General features: G+C 41.7%; 1 protein-coding gene across 2 annotated transcripts; it reads left to right on the forward strand.

Annotated features, from left to right (window-relative positions):
• The first annotated feature begins 5422 nt into the window (after positions 1–5422).
• TRNT1 (tRNA nucleotidyl transferase 1) lies at positions 5423–22538 on the forward strand. Of its 2 annotated transcripts, none has more exons than XM_082662957.1 (8): positions 5423–5455; positions 6540–6714; positions 12435–12628; positions 15615–15753; positions 19624–19750; positions 21000–21193; positions 21836–22089; positions 22283–22538. In XM_082662957.1, the coding sequence occupies exons 2-8, from the start codon at positions 6567–6569 to the stop codon at positions 22529–22531; spliced, it is 1305 nt and encodes a 434-aa protein (XP_082519083.1). In that variant the 5' UTR covers positions 5423–5455; positions 6540–6566; the 3' UTR covers positions 22532–22538. The 2 variants fall into 2 exon arrangements, with proteins under 2 accessions (XP_082519083.1, XP_082519084.1); XM_082662958.1 differs by lacking the exon at positions 5423–5455 and adding an exon at positions 5456–5482.
• Positions 22539–24945: the final 2407 nt, after the last annotated feature.

Here is a 24945-nt window from a genome sequence, read left to right on the forward strand (position 1 = left end):
CTCTCTAGTTTGCAGAAATGAATCAGTTTCAGAGGAACACAACCAAAACTTAGATGAGTGAAGAGACAACTAGACATTTGGGCCCCAAATTTTGGCCACTTAGATATATAGACTGGAATCAAAGATCTGATTTCCTGTGAAGAAAGATGGAAGCTGTCCACTCTTGAGAAAATCTTTAACCAGCACTGAACTTATATCGCAACAAGCATTAGTGAGTTTTCAAACGAGCATTGATAACTGTTAAGGCCTGAAGTTGGTATATATAATAAATATTGATACATGTTTCTAAACTGTTCTTATCTCAATTTATTGACATTTCTTTTTAATAATACATTGCCTTCTAACTGCAGAATCATACTCACGGCTGTGATGTTTCCAGAGTATAGATACCTGCCGAACCCTAAAAGTCCTGTCTGTTCATAACATTTACTTTGGGGTATATACCATACAAAGAGAAAAACTTCCTTTAGGATTTCAGTGTGGTAATGTCAGCTTCTTGGCAGGTAATGTTTATGGTCCTCAGGATGGGTCTGTATTAAGAGATAATAGTAAACATCCTGTGTGGAGGACAGAGGACTTCTCTAGAGCTATGGTTAGCTTCACTACACTGGGGAGGAGCGTTGAGGGGGGCATTTTATCTACAGAGTTCTTCCCCCTTTAGTTTAATACCCTCAAAGTTCTTCATTCTCCTTTTCTATGTCAGTGCTTTAAAAATTGAATCCATTTGAATAAGCATTCCTTGAGAGCCTTTAAAAATATATTTTTAAAAAACTTCATGTTCTGGGTGTTTTTTTGCTAATACATAGAAAGACAATATTTTGGTCAGGTTTATTAAGGTATAACTTACATACAGGAAAGTTGACCCTTTTTCATGTACCTTTCTGTGTGTTTTGACAAAGATGCACAGTCATGTGATTGCCACGATTATCAACATATAGAGCCATTCCATCACCCCCCAAATTCCTCTCCTGCCCCTTTGTAGTACATCCCTCCCTCTGTCTCCAGGCCCCGGCAACAACTGATCTGTTTTCTGCCTCTCTAGTTTTGCCTTTTCCAGGATGTCGTATAAGTAGAATCATTCTGAGTGTAGCCTCCTGACTCTGGCTTTTTTGATTGGAGTTTTAGACGTGTTGTGTGGATCAGCAGTTAACCTCTTTTATATTGCTGAGTAATATTTCTTTGTGTGGATCGACCACAGTTTACTTATCCATTCATCTGTTGGAGGAGAGTTGGCTCATTTCCAGGCTTGAATGATTATTGATAAAGTTACTGTAGCCATTCACATACATTTTTTTTTAGTATGAACATAAGCTTTTATTTCTCTCAGGTAAATATCTAGGAACAGGATTGCTGGGTTTGTATGGTGGGTAGTATATACATCACTTTATCAGAAACCATCAAACTGTTTTCCAGAGTGGCTGCAGCACTTCGTATTCTCACTAACAGTGTCTGAGAGTTCCAGTTGGTCCGCATCCTCATCAGCGCTTGATATTACCAGGGGTTTTGTTTGTTTGTTTCTTTTTTTTTTTTTTGTGCTACGCGGGCCTCTCACTGTTGTGGCCTCTCCCGTTGTGGAGCACAGGCTCCGGATGTGCAGGCCCAGCGGCCATGGCTCACGGGCCCAGACGCTCCGCAGCATGTGGGATCTTCCCGGACCTGGGAACGAACCTGTGTCCCCTGCATCGGCAGGCGGACTCTCAACCACTGCGCCACCAGGGAAGCCCGTTTGTTTCTTTTTGATTAAAATGTGCTATGGGTATGTAATGACATCTCGCTGTGGTTTTAATTTGCATCTCCCTAATGCGTGATGTTGAATTACTTTACCTATGCTTGGTTACCAACCATATAGCTTCTTTTATTCCATTTATTTCTACACTATACTATGTATCTATATATCTATATCCATATACTTTAGCTACTCTTAAAATTTGAATTTAGAACTATTTGCTGCTACTGTATAAAAATACAAATAATTTTTATTTATTAACCTTGAATCCTAAGACCTTGCTAAGTTCACTTACTAGTTCTAGTACTTTTGCCAGTTCCTATGACTTCCGTGTAAATTATTATGTCATCTGAAAACAGACAATTTCGCTTCCTTCTCAATTATTATATCTTTTATTTCTTTGCCTTGCCTTATGTTAACGGCTTGAACTATGGTAAAATGTTGAAAAGAGGTACGGAGAATGGGCATTCTTGTTGCTGATATTAGGGAGAAAGCCAATATTTTACCATTAAGTATGATATTAGCTGTTCATTTTACAGAGATACCCTTTGCCAGATTGTGGAAGTCTTTTTTTTTTTTTTTTTTGCAGTATGCGGGCCTCTCACTGCTGTGGCCTCTCCCGTTGCGGAGCACAGGCTCCGGACGCGCAGGCTCAGCGGCCGTGGCTCACGGGCCTAGCCGCTCCGCAGCATGTTGGATCTTCCCGACCGCGGCACTAATCCGTATCCTCTGCATCAGCAGGCGGACTCTCAACCACTGCGCCACCATGGAAGCCCGGATGTCTTCTTAATTTTTGGAGTTTTTATCATCAATGTGTGTTGAATTTTAAGTGCTTTTAATGCTGAAAACTCAGCCTCTGTGCACTGGTGCCGAATCAAATCTCAGAGAGAAAGTTTTGGGTGAAGTAGAAAAGAATAGCTTTATTGCTTTGACATGCAAAGGGGGACACAGCGGGCTTGTGCCCTTCAAAAACTGAGAGTCCCAACCGGGAGGATTTGGTGGAGTTTAACAGCAATGGTTCTAGAGTGGAGTTGCTGATAAGGATCAGGGTGTGTGCAGGGCCTGCACTCCTTTAATCTAGCCTCAGGTGATCTACTAATGAGCTTCTACCATTCCTTTCATCTGGCCTCATATGGTCTCAGGATGAGCTTCTCTGCAATGAAAAATGCTAACATCTTCCATTTGTTGGGGGGTTTTAGTTCTGTAAAAGAGCTCAAAGATATTGTTATGTGTCTCCCTTGAGGCAGAACCAGGACCCTGCCCCAAGGGTACACTAATGTTTCTTGACTGCTCTTCCCTTGTCTCTGCATCCCCTCCCTTCCCTGATTAGCAAGTGTTTGAAAGGCTTCTGTGACCAGGAGCCCCACAAGGTCCTGCTAGGTTTCACCTCGTCTGCATCTATTGGGATGATCATATAGGTTTTATTTTTTAGCCTGTAATATGGTGTAATATGGTGATTGTTTTTGTTTGTTTGTTTGCGGTACGCAGGCCTCTCACTGTTGTGGCCTCTTCCGTTGCGGAGCACAGGCTCCGGATGCGCAGGCTCAGCGGCCATGGCTCACGGGCCCAGCCGCTCCGCAGCATGTGGGATCTTCCCGGACCGGGTCACGAACCCGCGTCCCCTGCTTCGGCAGGCGGACTCTCAACCACTGCGCCACCAGGGAAGCCCACATTGATTGGTTTTTAAATATTAAATCCACTTTGCATTCCTGGAATAAACCCAACTTGATCCAACTGGCTGGATTCAATTTGCTAAGATTTTATTAGAGGTATTTCTTTCTGTGTTCATGTGGATGTTGAACTGTAAATTCTTTTTTGGGTAATATCTATTTCAGTTTTGTTATCAGTGCTATGCTGGCCTCAAATGAGAGAAAGAGTATTCCCTCTATTTTCTGAACAAAAATTGTTCACAATTGGTGTTATTTCTTCCTTAAGTGGTTGATAAATTTGACCACTGAAGCTATCTGGGCCCGGAATTATGGGAAGTTTGTTGAACAAAATTTGATTTCTTTAATAGTAAAGGGCTATTCAGATTTAAAAGTTTGATCCTGTTTCAGTTTTGATAAGTTGTATTTTTCGAAGAATTTGTCCATTTCATCTATAATATCAAATTGGTTGGCATACAGTTGTCCATAGTGTCTCCTATTATCCTGTTAATGTCCATATGTCTTCAGTGATGGGCTCTCTTTTTTTTTTTACTTGTGAGCGTGGTTCTTTTTTTTTAATTTAATTAATTAACTAATTTTTGTGTGTGTTGGGTCTTTGTTGTTGTGCGTGCGCTTTCTCTAGTTGCGGCGAGCGGGGGCTACTCTTCATTGCCGTGTGCGGGCTTCTCATTGCGGTGGCTTGTTTTATTGCAGAGCATGGGCTCTAGGCACGCACGGGCTCACTAGTTGTGGCTCGTGGGCTCTAGAGTGCAGGCTCAGCAGTTGTGGTGCATGGGCTTAGTTGTTCTACGGCATATGGGATCTTACCAGACCAGGGTTCAAACCCACGTCTCCTGCATTGGCAGGCAGATTCTTAACCACTGTGCCACCAGGGAAGTCCCCATTGATGGTCTCTTTTACATTAAATGCTCTCTGTATTTTTTTCTTGGCCAACTTAGTTAGGAGACGTATATATATATATATATATTTTTTTCATTACTGTGTTAAGGAGTTGGATTGAATCAATGCTTTGTCTCTGAGTGGCAACTTGGAAGGCTAGTCATATGTGCCTCAAAATGGGACGCTTAATCCCTCTGAAGATAAGAGGTCTCATCAAGGGAAGCCACAGAAATACCATAGCATATGAATTTTTCTAGGACAGTTTTAGGGACATTAAAGTTAAAGCAAAAAGACTACACTTACAATATTAAAACGACATTACACGATGCAGATTTTAGTTATTTTTTAGGTTATTGGAAAACTTATTAGAAGTTTCCCATGTTAAGAATTTAGGGCTGTCCTCCCACTCTTTGGCCACTTTCTTCATTCTTCTCTGCTCTCCGAAAAACGAAGGCACTGAATCAAATCCAAGTTCTTCACTCTACAGCTGCACAAGTTTCCAGACCGTGAAAGCCAACGGTTACAAACCTCAGATGGGAAAATTAAAATATGCCCAGTAATTTCAACGGACCGGAGGCTTTTAATTTAAAACGAACGTCTCTCGAACCCTCTGCCTAGGTCTTGTCTAGGTACGTGTATTTTAAAAAATGTGTTCTTACTCTTGGGCAGAGATAAGGTATAGAATAGTAACATGAGTCAAGTGCGAACCGGGGAGCAGGCAACAATAACAAGTTCACATTTACTGAGCACTTCCTCTTTAGTAGGGAATAACGTGACATTTAAGCCTGACAAGACCCTGAGAGAGGTTCTAGTGATCGTCTCATTTTACAAAGGAAGCCGGGGTCACTCGACCAAGGTCACACAGGTATGCAGTGCAGATGGGCGCCTAACTACCTCAGGGCCAGAGAGATGCGCGGTGAGACGTAATTAAAACAAGTGTACAGACCCTGGTCCTTCGGGTCGCCTAAGGAGCGACGACTGGCTGCTTAGCTCTGGGAGGAGCTGGGGAACCGCGCTCCAGGGAGCGGCTTCCGCGGGGAGGTGGAAGGGGCGGGGAGAGCCTGCGCGGGCCCCGCCCACGCCCTGCTGTGACTTCCCATTCGCCGTTGATCGGCGCGCGTCAGTGACGTCCCCTCGCCTGCCGCCGGGAAGTGCGCGCGGCGATGACGGCGTGGCGGGGCCGGTGAGCGGGCGCGCGGGGTATTTGCGGGTGCGCGCCGCTGGGAGGGGGAGCGGCGGCGACAACGCGAGCTGCCTGCGGGCTCTCGCGCGGGCCGGGTCTTGGGGAAGGCGGGTGCCGGGGGCAGTGAGAGGCTTCTTCCGCACTAGGGGACAGAGCCCGACGTGGAGGTCGCGGGGCCGCGTGTCCGCCACGTCTCGCTGACCGCGGGCTGCTTCATCGGGCTTCCCCCGGGCTCTTTCCCTTTCTCGCGGCCGGGCCCCTGAGGGTCTCCCATTTCTGTCCAGCACCTGTCGTGGGAGGGGCGGGGCACGCCGTTTCAGGGCCTGGGTACCCCCTCCCTGGGTTTTTCTGAGTTGAATCGGAGGTGGAAGGAAGCGCAGTGTTTGTGCTCCCCAGTGTCTGGATGAGGGGAGCTCGCCCCCTGGTGGGAAGCGCCTTTGAAACCCGCTTTCCAAGTAAAGAAATGGTTCTTCTCTAGTGGTTTCCGTCGGGGGTCACTTGAGCTCTGTTGTTGCCTCACGGAGGCCCACCTTATGTGGAAAGCGGGGTGGGATGACGGAGGACGGAAGGCGGGGTGTGGATGGGTGGGATTCAGGAGACGTGATGCGAGGGGCGGATGGTGAATGAGGAAGAAGCCGGGAGCAAGGACCGGTCATGGGGGAATACCTTATTTTACAGTGCCTAGGAAATATTCCTGGGTCATAAGTCTCAGGTGCGTGTGGGCAAGTATGTGACCGTGATTGTTCTGGAGGAGACCAAGTATTCCTGCACGTCTTTGAGTTACATTTTCTAGAGCCACTGTTCTTGGCAGCCCTCACGCGTTAAACCACCTCCCGGAAGAGCACCCTAACAGTACAATACATACGCGGGTGTAGTATCAGTAGTATGCGCTTCATGAGTGCAAAACCGGATAACGACAAGCGTAGTTCCAGCTGTAATTCTCCCTCCCATTGTCGCTTTTTTCAGTCTCTCATCTGAACAGGAGATGAATGTCTCTCTCTGTTGATAAGTAAAATCACGGAATATCCCTTTGTTGTCCTTCACTTGGAAGTTTCATTGTTGGGCATGCTTGCTTGTCTTGTAGATGTGTGGTTGGTGACTTTATCTCCAGATGCTGAGGTGCCTGGGTCCCTGGCGCAGGCAGTTGCTGAGCTGCAGCTGGAGTAGACTGTTCCTTCTGAAGCACTCTCTGTTTACAATGAAGTTGCAGTCTCCAGAGTTCCAGTCGCTTTTCACAGAAGGCTTGAAGAGTCTGACAGGTGAGAGATTAGGATGCCTCCTCTTGCTTTGGAAGCCTGTAAAAATGGAGAGGTAGAGGGTTAACGTTTTTTAGCCAACATTCGTGGTTTTTTGTTGTTGTTAAGCTAATGAAAGCAGGGTTTACCATGCATGGGTAATCGAAAACTATAGCCAAATCATGAGAAGAGGCAAATAATGATTGCAGTTAAAAAGCATGGCTTTTGGGCTTCCCTGGTGGTGCAGTGGTTGAGAGTCCGCCTGCCGATGCAGGGGACGCGGGTTCGTGTCCCGGTCCGGGAGGATCCCACATGCCGCGGAGCGGCTGGGCCTGTGAGCCATGGCCTCTGAGCCTGCGCGTCCGGAGCCTGTGCTCCGCAGCGGGAGAGGCCACAACAGAGAGAGGCCCGCGTACCGGAAAAAAACACAAAACCCAGGTACTTTATATGCATCACAGAATTGGGCCTACTAACTTAAGGAGTAGGTACTTTTTCTCTTGTTTTATAGTTGAAGAAACAGAGGCTTAGGAATGTGAAATGCTTTTCCAACGTTTTTATAGCTAATAAGTGGAGAGCTGGATTTTGAACTTGTACAGTCTTGGTTTGAGAACCCAGCTTGTAACCACTAAGCTATATTTCCACCCCAGGTATAAGTGCTTTGTGAAACAACTGAAGGTAGAAGGAAGTGGGAGTTACGTCCGTTTGTGCACATGCAGAACTTATCTGGAAGGAACACAGGAAACAACTTGAGCTAAGTGCCGGATCACAGCAGCTTCATCTTGCTTGCCGCAGTACTATCATTTCTTATGTTGGTTCTCAGTATTAGCTACTGTTGCAGTGCACACAGCTGCATTTCAAAGCCTATGGTATCTTAGTCACGCCTTCAGAAATATATTAAGGTGTATGGATGTAGAAACATGACCTTAACTGTTGGTTTGCCACCCTGGCTGTCCATTAGATTCACCTGGGGAGCTGTCCATTAGATTCACCTGGGGAGCTTTTTATAACATACAGGTGCTGGTGTCCCACTCCTGCCCTACTGAACTCGAATCGGAATCTCTAGGGAGCATGGGCATTTATAAATTTTGATAAAAACTCTCATGACCAGAAGGTGGAGGAACCATTGCTTTAAAATGACTTTCCTTGCATTAGCTTGTTGACAAAGCTACTTTCCTATTCTTGAAATAAGGTGATTTTTTTAGGTGTATGTCAGAGGTAAATGGTCCAGAACTTGTTGATTTTTATAGGTTCTTCATAGTCTTGAAGTGGAGGGCCTAAAGCAGATGCTTTGCTGTGATTTTTTTTTTTTTTTTTTTTTTTGCGGTACACGGACCTCTCACTGTTGTGACCTCTCCCGTTGCGGAGCAACAGGCTCCAGATGCGCAGGCTCAGCAGCCATGGCTCACAGGCCCTCCCGGACTGGGGCACGAACCCGTGTCCCCTGCATCAGCAGGCGGACTCTCAACCACTGCGCCACCAGGGAAGCCCGTGATTTTTAATTAGAGTGAAAAATGTTAGAGACTCACTGTCCCATAGAAGTGAGTCTCATATGCTACATAAACTTTTCTGGTAACCGCATTAAAAAAATAGAGAAATGGGTGAAATGAATTTTAGTAACTATTTTTAGTATATCAACTTATTTAATTCCGTATATCTAAGATACCATCATTTTAATGTCAAATATTTGTAAAAATTATGAGTGAGATAATTCCTTCTCTTGCTTGTAAATCTTTGAAATCTGGTCCTTAGCACGCACAGACCGTCTTAATGCAGACTCACCACATTTCACAGTGCTCAGGAACCACGTGTGGCCACTGTTTGTATGGCTCATGTCTAGAAGCTTCAGCTTTGAGTTGGATTGTAGCTTGTTCTTTCTTTACATGCCTTTCCCAGCGCCCACTCTTCCCGTCTTCCATTGTAAGGGCCAAATGATTGGATGTAGGGAATTAACTCTTGGGGGCCTATCTCAGATCCTTCTGCATTTTTCTTTTGGAAACAAGGCTGTGGATATTGATTACTGTAGGTCCTTGAACATTTTTTATTTTAACGGTTGCATTTGGCTTACTAACCCTGACTTCAAGAGCTCAGTTTTCTCCACCTTGAGTGGTGAAGTCCTAAGGAAGTTAGAGACGGAATAGTATGGTAAGAGAGTGGTAGTATTTGCCCAGTGGTCTGGTCCTCGAAAGACTGGCAAATGGGAGCATGGGCATCTTCTAAGATTGCATTTTTCTAGGTTATAGTGGAACTGGTAAGAATGGAATCTTTTAGTGCAGTGCCCAATGGTTAGAAAATCAAGTAATTAGTTTTATTTGATCTTTGCTACGTTCTAAAGACTTGAGTATCCTGGTAAAATATAATGTTCTGTATGAAAACAATGCACAAAAACACACAAAGGAAAAAAAAGATGGCTGTGATGCTGTGCAGTTTCATACTGTACCAGTTCTTAAATCATGATAGCTGTTTTGCCAAATGTAAAATTAGTTCCCAGTGTGCAAGAATTTGGGAGATTAGGACAGTGTATTATGCTCATACAGCGTTTTATAATGTCAGTTTATGTCATGTAATTTATGTTTCCTTTTGCTAAGGACAGCCATATAATACCAGTGGCATATAAAATTATTTCTTCATTGTATACATGAGACTGAAGTTCCAAACCTAGTGCTTTTTGCTAAGTTACACGGTTAATGGAGAAGCTGGGGTTGCTGGGAGATAGTGCTCCATGGTTAGCTATCCGCTGCTGCTTAGGTATGTGGTGTCACCAAGTCGTATTAACATTTGGGACAGTTGGAATAGCTGATCACTCTTGAAGTTTGGGAGTTCCTAGAAACGCTAAGGAACAGATAGCTTGTTTTCTGGTAGTAACAGTCGTGCTGTGTAGTGGTCGTTTTACTAACACTTCCTGCCCGCTCTCCATCCGTACGACCTCCAATACTCAAAACTCAAAACTGTAAAGTGAAGCAGTTAATGAAAATTTGACTAAAAATTAAAATAAAATTTCAAAGATAGAAGACAGTTACAAGTTTTCTGACAAATTAATGTCTTGGTCTTTTGGTTGCTCTTCAGACTGATTAATAATAGCTTGCTATCAGTTGTGGCAGCTGACACAAATTAAGACCATTTGGAATGATGAGATCCTGCATTTCATGAGTCTTAAGCTTGAATTTACAATTAAATTTAGTTGTATGAGGTGTTATGTTCACTTGAGTATGTATGTAGTTTACGAAGTTTGTTGGAATGTGGAATGTGTCCTTGTTTCTGTAAGATTGAAGATGTCAGTAACTGAGGGGAAAAAGGAGCCTCTTTAAGCTGGATAAGCCTTACTGTTTTGGGTCAATATAAAATCATGCCTTTCTTGCAGTTTCTATGACTGCTCTTTCACACAGGCACGTACATATGCCTTTATGTGCCATTCTCATTTATATCAAAATGTTAGGATTGTGAGAACTTTTGGACATAGTTATCCATTTCCATAGGGCTAATCAAAATGATGAATACATTACTTCGAGTTCTGGAACATATTTTTTCTGTAATGTAGTTAATACACTGGGTGACTTTGAACTTACAATTTTATTTTAGTAGACGGAGCTTGAGAATCTCAAAACAGTGGTTATCTTTGTGTTTAGCCTTGACCTTCATCCTCTTAAAGTAGGTTCAAATGAAAGTAAAACTTGCCCATTTTTTGCATTCCAACAGTTTCTTATGTACTCTCTTAAGCTGAAGGACGAAAAGCTTTTTAAAAACTTTTCAGTGAAGCGATCCCTCTTTTTTTTCTTTTCGTTCTTTTTCTTAAGCTTGTGTATCACAGTTCAGTTCCATCGTGAGCCAGTTTGGTATAAAGTTGAGTGAGATAGGTTTGCTACTCTGAGAAGTGGGGAGACAAAGACATAAACAGGTAATTTTAATGTAATTAAAGGTAGGCTGCTCTCCTAGCTTAGGTGGAATCCACTTTACTCCACCACGAGGAGAGACTTCCTAAACTGAATCGCAGGAGTTGAGGAAGGGTGAGCTGGGTCAGTGTGTGTTCCCCACTGTGTGACCAGTTAGTGGGTCATAAAGTCAACTTAGTGGTCATGGCCAGCATTAAAAAATAGAGGAAAAGAGATAAAGAATAGAATAGATTAGATTGCATGGTATGTATAGTAAGGGTAAGTACTATTTCATGAAACTCTTGTTTACCTTACCTAAGTCTCAGGAAGACTTTGGACTAACAGATGATTTTTTATATTTTAATTTAAGGGGCCATGGACCTCATTTTAAGGACTCATTGGGACTTGAATGGAAATGTGGAGTTAAAGGAGTTTGCACACTTCCTCTGGGAGGGGACTCACGGAAGTGGTAACCCTGTGGGAGAGCCTTTAGTTAAGGCAAGAAGGTAGAGGGAGGGAACCATTGTTATTTTTTAGCAGATCATTTTAGGGAGTCCGCAGAGGTCTGCAGCTGGAAGGCCTGGGAAGAACAGGCAGAGGAGGAGGATGACAAAGAGCACAGACTGGCGTGGGGACGGAGGATGACATTTTGAGCTGTGATTAGTGTTGCTAGAGCTCTGATGCCTTTAGCCGAACGCTCAGGTCAGCGCCCTCCTGCCAAAGGCCAGCAGGAGCACCCCTTGCCGAGATGGGGAGCCCTGACCATGGGGAACCTTGGGGCACCTTGGGGCCTCTGAATAACAGGGGTGTAGAAAGGACGTCTTGTAGGATTTGAGCTTGAATCACGTGTTTTTGGGGCAAGTTGAAGAAGCGGGGCTTTGCTGTGCATCAGGTGGTGTCAGGAAGCCGGGGTTAACCTGTGATTGTCTTAATGATTCTTACCTGGAAGATGGGAAGCCTACATACACAGTGTGAGGCTAATGCTGACTGGGAACTAAGAGTATCACACGTATGAACTGTTACAGGGTGCTGTCTGGACAGTGTTTGTGTCTCATCTGTTCAGACATGATGACAGGTTGTCTTGATCCTGGTCACAGGGTGGCCTTGTCTGCTGTGGATGTTCTCTGCCATGGTTATGTCCACAGGAGGCCACCTGGGCCTCATTGTGCATGTCCAGCTCATAGCAACACCAAGGCGTGGGTGGTGGTGTCAGGCCGGGTCCTGGACGTCATGCTCACTGGATCCCTGTGGTGTCCCTTAGTCACATGGGTGGTTGTGGTGGACTCGGCCTTGTCCTCTGCCTGCTTTGGGTGTCCTGGACTCAGGTCCTCATGGTGGCCCCAGTGTCATATGGCTTCTCCATAGAAGAGCTCTGAGCTGGTTTCAGACATCAGATGTCGATTATTTCTTGAAGGGTTCTTAGCTATAACGTTTATTGTGTGTGGTGTGATCGACTAATGTTTGATGGCTTCCTGCATGAATATGTTGCCTCAGCACAATACACAGAGAGAAATATGTGCAGGAACACGTCACAATTCTAAAGTATGCACATAAATCCGGAGGGGGAGAGAGAGCGGAATTATTCACCTTACTTTTTAGTAGTAATTCAAATTTACATTGATGACCTTGAAGCACTGTGGAATTCTAAATTATCTTCCGAATTAACCTAAAAGAAATTCTGCACGTTCCCTGCTTCTCATGTTTGTTAGAGGCATTCCGCTGTAGGCAGGTCACTTCATTGCTGTGGGCCTTGATCTCCCAATTTTTATGTAAAAAGGCCGAGTTCAGTAATCTCTGCTGTCCCAAGTAGATGGGAAAACTGTACTTCTGCGCTTAAAAGAAACACATTGAAACAGAAAACGTTCTTTTTCACCTCAGAATTATTTGTCAAAGAAAATCATGAATTAAGAATAGCAGGAGGAGCAGTGAGGGATTTATTAAGCGGGGTAAAGCCGCAGGATGTGGATTTTGCTACCACTGCTACCCCTGCTCAAATGAAGGAGCTGTTTCAGTCGGTCGGCATTCGTATGATCAACAACAAAGGAGAAAAGCATGGGACGATCACTGCCAGGGTGAGTGAAAAGTTTGACAGGAACTGCATTGCCTTTTTTGGTAAGTTAAAGAATTGTTATAGATCATTTCTAGTTTTTAAAAAGCGAATAACAAAAAGCCTAGTTTAACAAAGAAAAGTCAGTCTCCTCTACCCTCTATTAAATCCTGCATCCTCCTTTGCTGAAGGCCCTTTTATTTTTATAGTAGTTACTTTTTCCCTCCACATTTCTAAAAAAGACCTTTCTACGCTCCAGCGTTTCATTTTTGTTGTACGTGGGCATCTCACCGTTGTGGCCTCTCTCGTTGCAGAGCATAGGCTCCGGACGCGCAGGCTCAGCGGCCATGGCTCACGGGCCCAGCCGCTCTGCGGCATGTGGGATCTTCCCAGACCGGGTCACAAACCCGTGTCCCCCGCATCGGCAGGTGGACTCTCAACCACTGCGCCACCAGGGAAGCCCCATTTTCGTTTTTAATTTCCAGTCTTGAGATGTTGCTTGTTGACTTCCTGCAGGGAAGGTGATTGAGCCTTCTTATCACACCCTTCTCAACAGCAAGCACATACAATGCTCCTTCCCTCATTTTCTCAGTACATATATGCCATAATTTTTGGTTAAATCAGTTCATAACTGTTGTTTATGGCTAGGTCGTGCAGTGTGTTTCAACTACATTCCTCGTGTTCCATGCTTTGGGTTTTCCCTGCATTTAACGGTGTAGTTCTGTGACACAGCTCTCGTGTGCTGCTCATTCATTCATCCTGTGCTGTGCAGTTCCTCCCGGTGGCTTTCACCACGTCAAGTTTCAGTTCCTTTTTCTGGAGCCAGCTCACCAGCTGCAGTCTGTCTTCTCCCATCTGTGCGTCCTAGGCCGGCTCCCCACTCACGTCCTGGGATTTCCCCACACCAGATCTTGTGAGCTTCCTTGGCCTCTTACTTACCAGACCTCCTGGTTCCTGATCCCGTGGTAGTCTTTCCTGGATTATGCCCTCATTTTGGTAACCTGAGAGAGCTTTCCATGTGTGAAATGTTTTTATTTTACCTTCACACTGATCTGATAGTTTGGTTGGCTGTGGAATTCAAGGCTGGGAATTATTTTCAGGCAGAAATGTAAAAAAGGCTTTGTTTTTCTACCTTCCAGTGCTACCACTGAGAAGTCTGAGCTCATTCGGATCTCTCCTTTGTTTGAGACCTGATTATTATTCTTCTTTTCCCCTCTTGGAAGCCTTTCTGATCTCTTTATCTCTGGTGTTTTTAATTTCAAGATGACGTGCCTTGGCTCAGATTTATTTTTTCATTCATTGTGTAGGGCTCTTAGGGCCCCCTTGTGTTCCCCTCATGATGTCATCCCCTTTGTTAAATGTCTCTCCCTTTGGAAAATCCCGTGATGTTGGACGTTGGACCATGGGGGCTCATCTCGTAGTTTTATCTTTTGTCTCTTGTTTTATATTCTCATTCGTTTTATTTTACTTTGAGATTGCCTTAACTTGATCATCCAGTTTTCCTATTGTATTGGCAACTTTTGCTGTCTTCTAAATTTTCAAGAGGTCTTTCTTACAGTATTTTTGAAAGCTTCCTGTTCTTGTTCAGATGCAGTATCTTCTCTTATTTCCCTTAGGGCATCAATTTTAGGTACTTCGACAATGTCTTTATTTCCTCTGAGCTTGTTCTGTCTTGCTGTTGGCTTTCCTTCGGTGTGGGTATTTTTCGGTCTCTCTTTATGTTTGGGTGATCTACCGTGTGCATAATGACCTGAGCACTTTACTGTAGTTCTGTGTGGGAAGCGTCAGCCAGTTAGCTATGGGACCACCACTGTCAATATCAGGAGGACTTTTCATTAGGAGACGTCAGAGGAATCCTCTAGTGTTACCCAGGTTAGAATAAGCCTGCTTGTTAGCATTTTGAAAACCAAGCGGGGAAAGGGATAGGGGTTATGTTGGTTTTTCTTCATGTTATTTTCATTGTGGTGCATCACTCCCATGGTCACGTGTCTGGTGCCGCAAGTTCTGATTATTTTGGAGTCAGCCTTTCTGGTTAATCTGTTTCTCTGCTTGGGTGAGGGAGTCACTCTGGAGGTCTCATGTTTTTCTTGCATGGATTTTCAGCAGTCTTCATATTTCATACCCTTTTCTTTGGGATAACTGTGCCTCAAATTCCTGATTCTGGAATTCTGTAGTGAGAACTAGTTTGTTGGTAGAGAAGAATATGCATGAGGTTGAGAGGAATTCTAGAACAGACTTTTACTGATCATTAATGACTTTCAGTTCCTAACGAAGAGATTCCGAACTGCTTGGCATGTAGCGACCTTTGCTGTCTTCCCCTACATGCTGATACGCTATTTGTGCAGTGTGCTTTCTCTTACACGTATCCCTCTTCCTCTCCATTGTGCCTTTGGTCATCTTTTTCTCTTCATCTGAATGTTCTTCTTCCCACATCTGCATGTACATATCCTACTTATTTTTCAAAGCTAAGACCACATGTCCCTCTAACATGAGGACCCACCTTTTCCCAGCTGGAGGTAATCTCTCTTCCCGAGATATATGTGGCACTGTATTTTAACCTCATTGATGATTACCAGTAAAGGAGCTGCAGGGTGTGGTACCTGTATTTCTTCCTCTGTCAGTCCTTCAGTCAGTGGTATATATACTGTAAATTGATATTCAGCTCTTTGCAAACTGGAGCTGTTAAAAAATATTTCAAAGAGTAGTCTGGTTTGAAATTGAAGAACCAGAATATACTGTTTTTGAGGGCTCTTCCCTTCTGCCACATGATTTGTCAGACATGCCATTTTTATATGTCAGACTCATCTTTTTTAATTAAGATGGGTTTATTATTTCTTAAAAATATTCTTTGGATCTATCTTTGAATACTGTGGGTGTCTTCCTGTCTCAAGGTATATGTGCACTAGTTGACTGTAAAAAGAAAGAAGATACCTGTCAGGACTAACATGTTATTTTCAATTCATCCAGTGATACTAAAAACAAATTTTAAAAAAACATACATTTACTTCCAGCTTCATGAAGAAAATTTTGAAATAACTACACTACGGATTGACGTTGCCACTGATGGAAGACATGCTGAGGTCGAATTCACAACTGACTGGCAGAAAGATGCTGAACGCAGAGATCTCACTATAAATTCTATGTTTTTAGGTAATATATGTAGATAATGTTTTAATTCAGTCCAAATGCCTTCTTTTTGAGTGAAACCTGCATCCTGGAAACGTTCCCCAGCGTGAGGGGTTGCATTAGTTCCTTCTAAGAGACAGCCTATTGGTTAAAGACGGCCCTGGAGCCGAGATCCCTGGGTTCCTCGGACTCCATCATTCTCTCGCTGTAAAATGAGGAAGGTGATATTAGCTTCCTTTGCAGGGTTGTTGTGAGGATTAAAGGAGTTGGTCATGGCGAATCCCTGGCACAGTGCCTGGCACCTTATTAATCGCATCTAAAAATGTTAGGTTTCGGGTCAGAAACGTGCACACAGACACACACACGCTGTGCCCCTGTTCCTCTGTCTTTCCTGTGCGCACATTCCACCCCTTCCTCTCTGCTGGTGCCGGTGGTGCACTTGGTCAGTGACTTCACCTCTTCCGTTGCCTGTTGCTCCGTGTGCCGAGCACCACTTCAGTCTTCTGTAGCACTGCGTTTCAGGAACTGTCTGTACTCCGTCAGAGATGGCGTGTGAGAGGGAACCTATGTATCATCTCAGCTTAACTTATTCATGAAAGGAGTGAGGATCATAATGGGAGTAGATGTGAATTAGGTTAGTGTTTTGGTGCACAATTGAAGCATTATTTTTTGTCCTTTAAATTTTAGACAAGCTCTTTAGGTTTAAATCTCTGGATTAGAAAAGAGAGACGGAGCATCCACTCTTCGTAACCTACTTTGGGGAACGGTAACTGTGAAAGGATGAAGCAGTGGGTTCCACTTTCGTGGGATGGGGAAGGGGGCTGTAGGCCCAGATGGGATCTCTTGCTAATTACATTAATGCCAAATAACATTTCTAGAGCACTTACTCGGTTCGAGGCACATCAGTGCTCACTTGATATACTTTAGCTCATTTAATTCTCAGAAAAGTTCCATAAAGTGGGTATTAAACTCATTCGACAGATGAGGAAACAGACTCAGAGATGTTAAGTACTTGAGCTCAAGTCATGGAGAGCCTTGATTGGTTTCCGAAGCCTGGGTGATTTATGACCAAAGGCAGCCCAGCTGGAGGCATGCTTTCTCTCCATTAGGGGGTGGAACTCCAGGTGTTAATTTTCTTCTTACATCAGTTTTATTTAAACTGCTCCAACTAGTGCAGTGTATGAAAAATCTTACAACTAGCTTCTCATATGCAGACAGAACTAAAAGAAACTAATAGTCTTTTTCAAGATACTATTTTATAAAAACTGTTCTTATTGGTACTACTGTTTTCTAACATTTGCTGAACCCTCATAATGTGCCAGCCACTGTTCTAAGCCCATCACATAAATGTAATCTTCCCACCAACCCTATGAGTAGTTCCTGGTATTTAACTCACGATAATTTGCTCAAAGTCCTGCAGCTGGTAAATTGGAGAATTAGGATTCCAACGTAAGCAGCCTGGCTCCAGAGGTCACATCCTTAACCACCACATTATGCTCAGCAACACAGCTTTATTTCTCATTTTTATTCATCATTTTTTTAAAGGGTATTCAGAGCAAAACAAAGTACACACTGATGTATACTCAGTAATCCTTACCTTTAGCCCACTTTCCCATCCAGACTTTTCAAGCCTTATCAGATAAAGCATTCCTGGTTCTGGGGGTGAGGGTTACTTTGCTTTTCAAACCCTTATTTTCTGTTTTGTCACACTATGTTTTTTTCCTCCAAATTTGATCTTCCCTTCACTGAAAAAGATCTTATTATTTCCACATTCCCCAGGAAGTTGAGTGTCTTCATTAAGAGAAGTAACATGAAGAGACAGATATATACCACATTTATGTTCTACTTTGTAATCGTTATCTTTGTCTCTTTACGTAGTTTTTTGTTTGTTTTCATTTCCTGCTATATCTTTCTGAATCTGGAGCCTTATAAATTGGCTCTAAGTGTCAAAATGCCACATCAACCAAAAGAGCTTGGCAAGTATTAAGCCTGAGTTTACCAGTGTCTTTGCATTTGGGATAATCAAAGAGCACTCAGGTTCAAGAGAATTAAAATGACAAGTGGTTATTTTTTGTAGTAGTGGCAGTGCTTCCTTTCTGTGATGCCACGAGGTGAAGTCTCTCTTAGGCTCACAGAGCTCCCCGTTTGGGTGGTTGAATGGTACCTGTGTCTTTGCTCGAAGTGTTTCTCTTTTTCCTCCTTAGTTCTCAGGGTGACCATCTGTCTCAGTTTTCCTGGGACTGAACTAATTCCTGAGACCTGCGATTTTCGGTTTTAAAATCAGCAAGGTCCTGGGATAACTGGGATGAATTGATCACTTTATTCATACCTGAGGTTTTATGCACTTTATATTAAAATTGTTAGGCTTTTTTCATTTTGTTCAACATATGAGAGAGCATATCGTGGTAGAAATTGGTTTACAACATTTTGAACGGATATTAGGTTCACATGGTTCAAAATTCGCAAAGTTTAAAAGGCTGCATGGTGAAGTGTCACCATCAGATTTACTGTCCCCTTGCTGACAGTGTAATAAGACTTGGATCCTTGCCAAGCTGATACAAAGCTGAAAAATGGTGTCTCATAAACTTGGATTTCTTATGACTAAGGTTGAAAATCTTCATTTTTAAAGAGGCTTTTTGTATTTCCTTGTATATATTTTTAGCTCATTTTTCCATTTATGTGGTCTTTTTCTATTTAAGAGCTTTCTGTAGATTATCAAAATTAGCCATTTCTCTCTATGATACAGACTGAAATGTGTTTTTCCCAGTATGTCATCTGTCTAATGCTTTGCATTGTGATGTTTTTTTGCTATGCAGCCATATCTGATGTTTTATGTAATTGGATTTATTAATTTCTTTGAAGGCTCTGGTGTTGTGTTTTGTTGTTTCTTCTTGGTAATTATATTTTACCAATAGGGACAACGAAAGGTCATCCCTATTTCAGTATTATAAAATTGTTTCCTATGGTTTATTATTTATTACTTTTAGTACTTAGTTTCTCCAGAGAGTTTTTACTACTGTGTATTGTTTCCGGATTATTTTGGCAGTTCTTGTTTATTTTCCATTATTCACTTGAAAATCAGCTTGTTTGATGTTGTCTCAGCCCACTTCATACCGGCATAGGTCTTGTTTAGTTTATTGAGTGTATTTAATTGCTGGTGTAAATGCAGCCTTTTATTCCATTATATCTTCCATTTGATACTGGATATAGATGAATGCTATTCATGTCTGTATTTCAACCTTGTAAGTCTTCACTTTGCTTAGTTTTTACTGTTTGTGATAGTTTTTAGCTCATTTCCTTAAGTTTTCCAATTTTTTTCTCAGTTCCTTTTAATTTTTTGAATTGAGGTAGTAATTGAAATACAACGTTAGTTTAAGTATACAATATGATTTGCTACTTGTATATATTAAGAAATGATCACCACAAAAAGTCTAGTTAACACCATACATAGTTACAGAATTTTCTTCCCCTTGTGATGAGAACGTTTAAGGTCTTCTATCTTATATGGAATACAGTATTGTTACCTATAGTCACCATGCTGTGCATTACCTCCTCAGAACTTATTTACTTTATAGCTAGGAGTTTGCACCTCTTGACTCTCTTCACCCACTGCACCGGCCCTTGGCCTCAGCCTCTGGCAACTGCCAGTCTGTTCTCTATCTGTGAACTTGTTTTTTTTAAGATTCTATATAAAAATGAGGTCATACGGTATTTGTCTTTCTCTGTCTGGTTTATTTCACTTAGCATAATGCCCTCGAGATCCATCCATGTTGTCACAAATGGCAAGATTTCATTCTTTTTTATGGCTGAGTAATATTCCATTGTATATGTGCCATTGTTTTCCAGTTCTTATTTGTTAATAGTGATTTTTCTTCCCTCTTTTCTAATGAATAGGTTTCGATGGTACTTTATTTGACTATTTTAATGGTTATGAAGATTTAAAAAATAAGAAAGTTAGATTTGTTGGACAAGCTAAACAGAGGATACAAGAAGATTATCTTCGAATTTTAAGATATTTCAGGTAAGGATTTTTATAAATTACATTAATGATACAGTTTTGAATATTATTACCAGAGCACAATTCTGATCATGTGAAAGGCACAGCAGGTTACTGTACACAGTGGTGACATCCCAAATGCCTGTCTCCAAGAGACAGGATACTGTGACTCATGATACTTAGATACTTCATCTTTTCATTGTGCAAAGCAGTTATTTGCTCCTTTCTGTGATGATCTTTTAAATAATTCAGCTTTAAAAAGGTCTTTTTTCTTTTTGATTATTTTCTGCACCAGTCATTCATTACACAGATATGAGGGCTTATCACAAGCCAACCCTTGTGCTAGGTGCTTTGAACAGAGTAGTGAGTCAGAGTATGCCTTCATACGGCTTACTGTTTTAGGTGGTCATGGGAAATCTGTCCGAAGAATTGGGAAGGTATGAAATGCATTTGGGTGGTCTTGTGGGTAGCAATGCTTTTTCAACTCTGAACTCTAACATTTAAGTAAACTACTGTAACTGGCTAATTTATGTCTACTGATATTAATTTTTCACTGGTTGGGATCACTCAGAATATTCTTTGAGAGAGTCTACGTATTTTGTCAATAAATGCTATCCCTTTAGACTTCAGTGTTTGCAAACCGTCTCTCTTTACAAATAATAGGACAGAGACAGGCACAGCTATAGCCATTTAATCATTTAATTTAGATCACTAATGAACGATTTTTGAAGATATGAGTGGTAAAAACAGGTATACTTTAATGCTTCCAGTTCTGAGAGTCCATGAAATACACTCCCTTGTCTGCAGCGAGATTTGTTTTATTTGAAGCTCTTAATTAAAAGTATTGATGTGTACAGACAGGCAGCCTTTGAGGGATTAAGACTCCTCCAGCGTGGCATTTCAAGTCTTGTTTTAGTGCCTGGAGAAGACTGCTCTGGTTTATGCATCCAGTGTCAGTACCAATTCAGAGACCTCTTTTGATGGCCATTCTAACGTTTCAGTCAGTGATGTGAAAGTGCAGTGAGGAGGGGGTCTGGTTCTTGCTGACTTTAAGAAGGTTACTTATACTTTATTGGACCTCAGGTTTTCTCATGTGAGAAGAGAAAGAAGGTGAACTGACCAAGATGGTTGTTAAGGTTCCTCCTAGACCTAATACTTCTCTGTTGTTTCTGAGTAAATAGATGTCTGCAATAGTACTGGTAAAATGACAAGCAGATTTTTCTGGTGAAACACTGGCATAGAGGTAGTACACTCTGAGACTTTTGCTTTGTAGGTTTTATGGGAAAATTGTAGATACACCTGGTGACCACGATCCTGAGACTTTGGAAGCAATTGCAGAAAATGCAAAAGGCCTGGCTGGAATATCAGGAGAGAGGATTTGGGTGGAACTAAAAAAAATTCTTACTAGTAACCACGTAAATCATTTGATTCACCTCATCTATGATCTTGATGTGGCTCCTTACATAGGTGAGTCCAACTGAAAAAGTTTGCCTTTTTGGCCATGAAACACATCTAGTTTAAAAATTTCCTAAGAAAAAAAATGTTAAACAATTCTAAAAGGAAAAATGGAGTATTTTAAAAGATGGTAAACTTTGAGGTCAGGAGTAGGACAGTTTTTTCACAGGTAGGGGACAGCTCAGAGACAGCACATTGTGGTGGAACAAAGTGGCCTCTGGAGTCAGTCCATCCTGGGTTTCAGTGAGGCTTTGCCACTTACCAGCTTTGTGACTTGCCTTATCTCCTTACGTGTTAGTTTCTGAATCTAACAGAGGGGTATGAAAGTGATGGCATCTGTCTAATGGAAGGGCTGAGAGCTTCCAGGAGCTTTAATACATGTACAGCACGGAGAAGACCTGCCTTATACATGGAAATAGTTCAGTAGGTTTAAAATTAATATTCAGAAGCAACAGCGGGATTTTGCGATGTGGGAGAGGCCAGCAACAGTGTACCAGTGGTTCATCTGTAAGATGGAGCAGCACACTGGACCCATAGTGAGCCCTGGGGCCAGGGCACTTCTGCAAACGGAAACAGTGTTTGCTTAAGATATGAATTTATTTTATTAAATTTATCCTTTCTAAAACTGGGTTAAAAATGCTTTTGTCCCTACAGGCTTACCTGCTAGTGCAAGTTTAGAAGAATTTAACAAAGTCAGTAAAAATGTTGAAGGTTTTTCCCCAAAGCCAATGACTCTCTTGACCTCACTGTTCAAAGTACAGGATGATGTCACAAAATTGGATCTGAGGCTGAAGATTTCAAAAGAAGAGAAGAATCTTGGTTTATTTATAGTTAAAAACAGGAAAGATTTAATTAAAGCAACAGATAGTTCAGAACCTTTGAAACCCTATCAAGACTTCATTATAGATGTAAGTATGTTCTGGGCTTGGTCAGAATATAAATCATCTTTGCTAATTGTGGAACACATTTATTAATACTAAGACCCACAAAGTATTATGTGAATTCCTTTTATTTTAAATGAAAAATTTCACATTGAGCATTTATTTAAATTTTAGGATAAGATCATTAGCAAGTGTGGTAATGTTTGACTTTGGCCCTTAGTCTAGAGACTCCGATGCAACTGCTCGTGTGTGTGAACTCCTCAAGTACCAAGGAGAGCACGGTCTTCTGAAGGAAATGCAGCAGTGGTCCATTCCTCCATTTCCTGTAAGTGGCCATGACATCAGAAAAGTGGGCATTTCTTCCGGAAAAGAAATTGGGGTTCTCTTACAGCAGTTGAGAGAACAGTGGAAGAAAAGTGGTTACCAAATGGAAAAAGATGAACTGCTAAGTTACATAAAGAAGACCTAAATTTGATGAGAGCTGGCTACTAAAAAAGCAGAAACATTCTGGTAAGACTAGTTTTTTCCCGTCCCCCCTTAGTGAAATTGAAGAGACTGGAATGAAAGCCAGCTTAGAGGATCTCTTCAGAAGAGTAAAGGTCTTATTTTGTGAAATATAATTGTATTTCAGGCATTAAAGGAAAGTCTACCTCCTCTTAATCTGATTTATATCACTGAACCTTGTAATTCTTTTGGAATAGTTCCTACTGAGGAAAAAAAGGAGTTGGCTTCGCTTAATCTGTCTAGGTTTTTTTTTAAAAAGCGGGTTTTTTTGGTTTGTTTTTGCATAGGGCAGTACTAAGATTAATCCTAACACGTGGTAACTAACTGTCTTGAAAAAGGTGTTTCTTAGTATTTGCAATGGAAATACCTGGTTCAATTTTCTACAATTGTGTATGATAAGTGTCGGCTTTTATCTGAATTCCAGAATAAACTTGTGCTTGAAAATAGCTGACAAATTTGCGTATATAAAATGTGAAGATCAGATGTGTCCCAGGTGGCCGTCATTCCTACACTCAGGACTTGTTCTAGGGAGCTCTACTTTAGTATGTAGTTGATACGTTTCTCTGCCATGATGAACAATTTCCGTAACTTCCTGCTAAGCCGGGAAAGATTAGCTTGAGGGTTAGTCTTGAGGAATTGGAAGATAAATGTGGGTATCTATATATGTGTGTATGTGTGTGTGTGTGTGTGTGTGTGTGTGTGTGTATATATGACAGGTGCCATATACATAGTGACAGTACTCCTGTCGCTTTAAAGTAAAATAAAGGTTATGGCCTTTTGCTCTTTAAAGATTTGAGGCTAGATGCTTGCCAGTGGGTGAAGAGGTGTATGGCACAAAGTATTGTTCATTCTGACATTTTATGATTTTCCTTTCTGTGTAGCCAGTCAGAGCATCTTTGTGCGCTACTGGTAAATAGCAATTTTGGACCTTGATAAAACAATTTTGAAAAGCATATTTCTGTTAAAGCCCTGCTAAGAGGAAGTGTGACAGTGTACAAACAAACAGGGGCTTTGTTGCAAGAAAGGGAGCCTCAGAAACGACTGCACACACAGGTCAGTAATTAAACGTCTTATAACCCACTGAAATATTTAAGATAGATACATATTTGGAACCAACACTGTAGAATTCGTACTGTGCTACATAGGAAGTATGCAGATTTGAGGTCTGGTTTCGTCATGTATAAAGAGACTTTAAAATAGTATATGCGTGTTTTTATATACCAGGAAATTTTATTTGCAAGTGTCAGTAAATAATATAGAACATTCTGAGACTACACTCTCCAGGGGGCCAAAATGTTCCCTCACTACACCTGGTTTAGATATAAAGAGATGTGCCGTGCTACTGAAAAGAACTCCCTGGAATCCCCTTTAGAGGCCGTTTTAGTTCAGTGTAAGACTGACTATATGAACAAATAGTAGAGTCATTAAAAACCCAAGGTTAACAAAGTAAAGGTTAGGCATATCGAATACAGAAGGGGCACATGCTAAAAAACCGACAGCGTTCTTGAGTTGCTTTTCATTTACTCTCTTTACATAAATGTGCAACATGATACTCGGTTGCCGATTCCAGGCTAGGCAGTCAAAACCATTGCATGTTTGGAAGAAGAAACTATTGACAAATTCAAACGAGAAATTTAACAGTCCGTTTTGGCCACATCCATTGTACCCGATTAGCTGAACTTCTCCCAATGAATATGTAAAGCAGTGAAGGAACATCAAAATTACGCAAATGTAAAAGTATCCAATAAACCCCTTGAATGTATAAGCAAAGAGGTAGGTGGCAAATCAGTCTGTCTAGAACTTTACCTTAAGAATTATTTCTTACACCTAGATTATCTGCTTATGAGTAGATATTTTACATTATTTAAACAAAAGAACATGTTTAATTTAGTTTTGCTCTTACAGTTTACTTACAGAGTTTCTTTAGTTTACATTGAACAAAGTAGCCTATAAAATACATTAGCACATCTCACTTGGAGGAAGGGGACGTGTTTTAGCATCTGTGTTCCACAGTAGTCTTAGGTTCAAATGAAACTGGAACAGAATAACCAAACACTGAGCAAATACACAAAATACGATTTTCACTAACAAACATGTTGGGGCTCAAACTGTGTATTAGGTAACTCTTTAGTTTCTCTGAGATACTGGTTTGTAAATTTTGAAAGTATTGATGAAAATCAGAAAGAACAAAGCCCTTTTAAAATAATACAGCCTTGCCTCTTTCAAAAAGGAACAGTACTAGCGCTTGCTTGGCACCCTAGCTTTTGGAAACTTCTGCTGTTTGGAGCACTGATACAAACGTGCCATTCTGTTCCATGGATCAGGATCAAGTGAGGAACCCTCACATTATAAGAATTTATAGGAATTTCAGGTATGTTT

The sequence above is a fragment of the Grampus griseus genome (genome assembly GCF_964374135.1).
Source record: "Grampus griseus genome assembly, chromosome: 10".
In the NCBI taxonomy this organism is placed as follows: Eukaryota; Metazoa; Chordata; class Mammalia; order Artiodactyla; family Delphinidae; genus Grampus; species Grampus griseus.

What these genes read in the sequence shown, in the direction of transcription:
- TRNT1 (XM_082662957.1), top strand. Translation starts at nt 6,567, where the DNA reads ATGCTGAGGTGCCTGGGTCCCTGGCGCAGGCAGTTGCTGAGCTGCAGC. An exon ending in AGGCTTGAAGAGTCTGACAG is followed by an intron (nt 6,715 to 12,434) that starts GTGAGAGATTAG and finishes TTTTCACCTCAG; the next exon opens with AATTATTTGTCAAAGAAAAT. An exon ending in ATCAAGACTTCATTATAGAT is followed by an intron (nt 22,090 to 22,282) that starts GTAAGTATGTTC and finishes TTTGGCCCTTAG; the next exon opens with TCTAGAGACTCCGATGCAAC.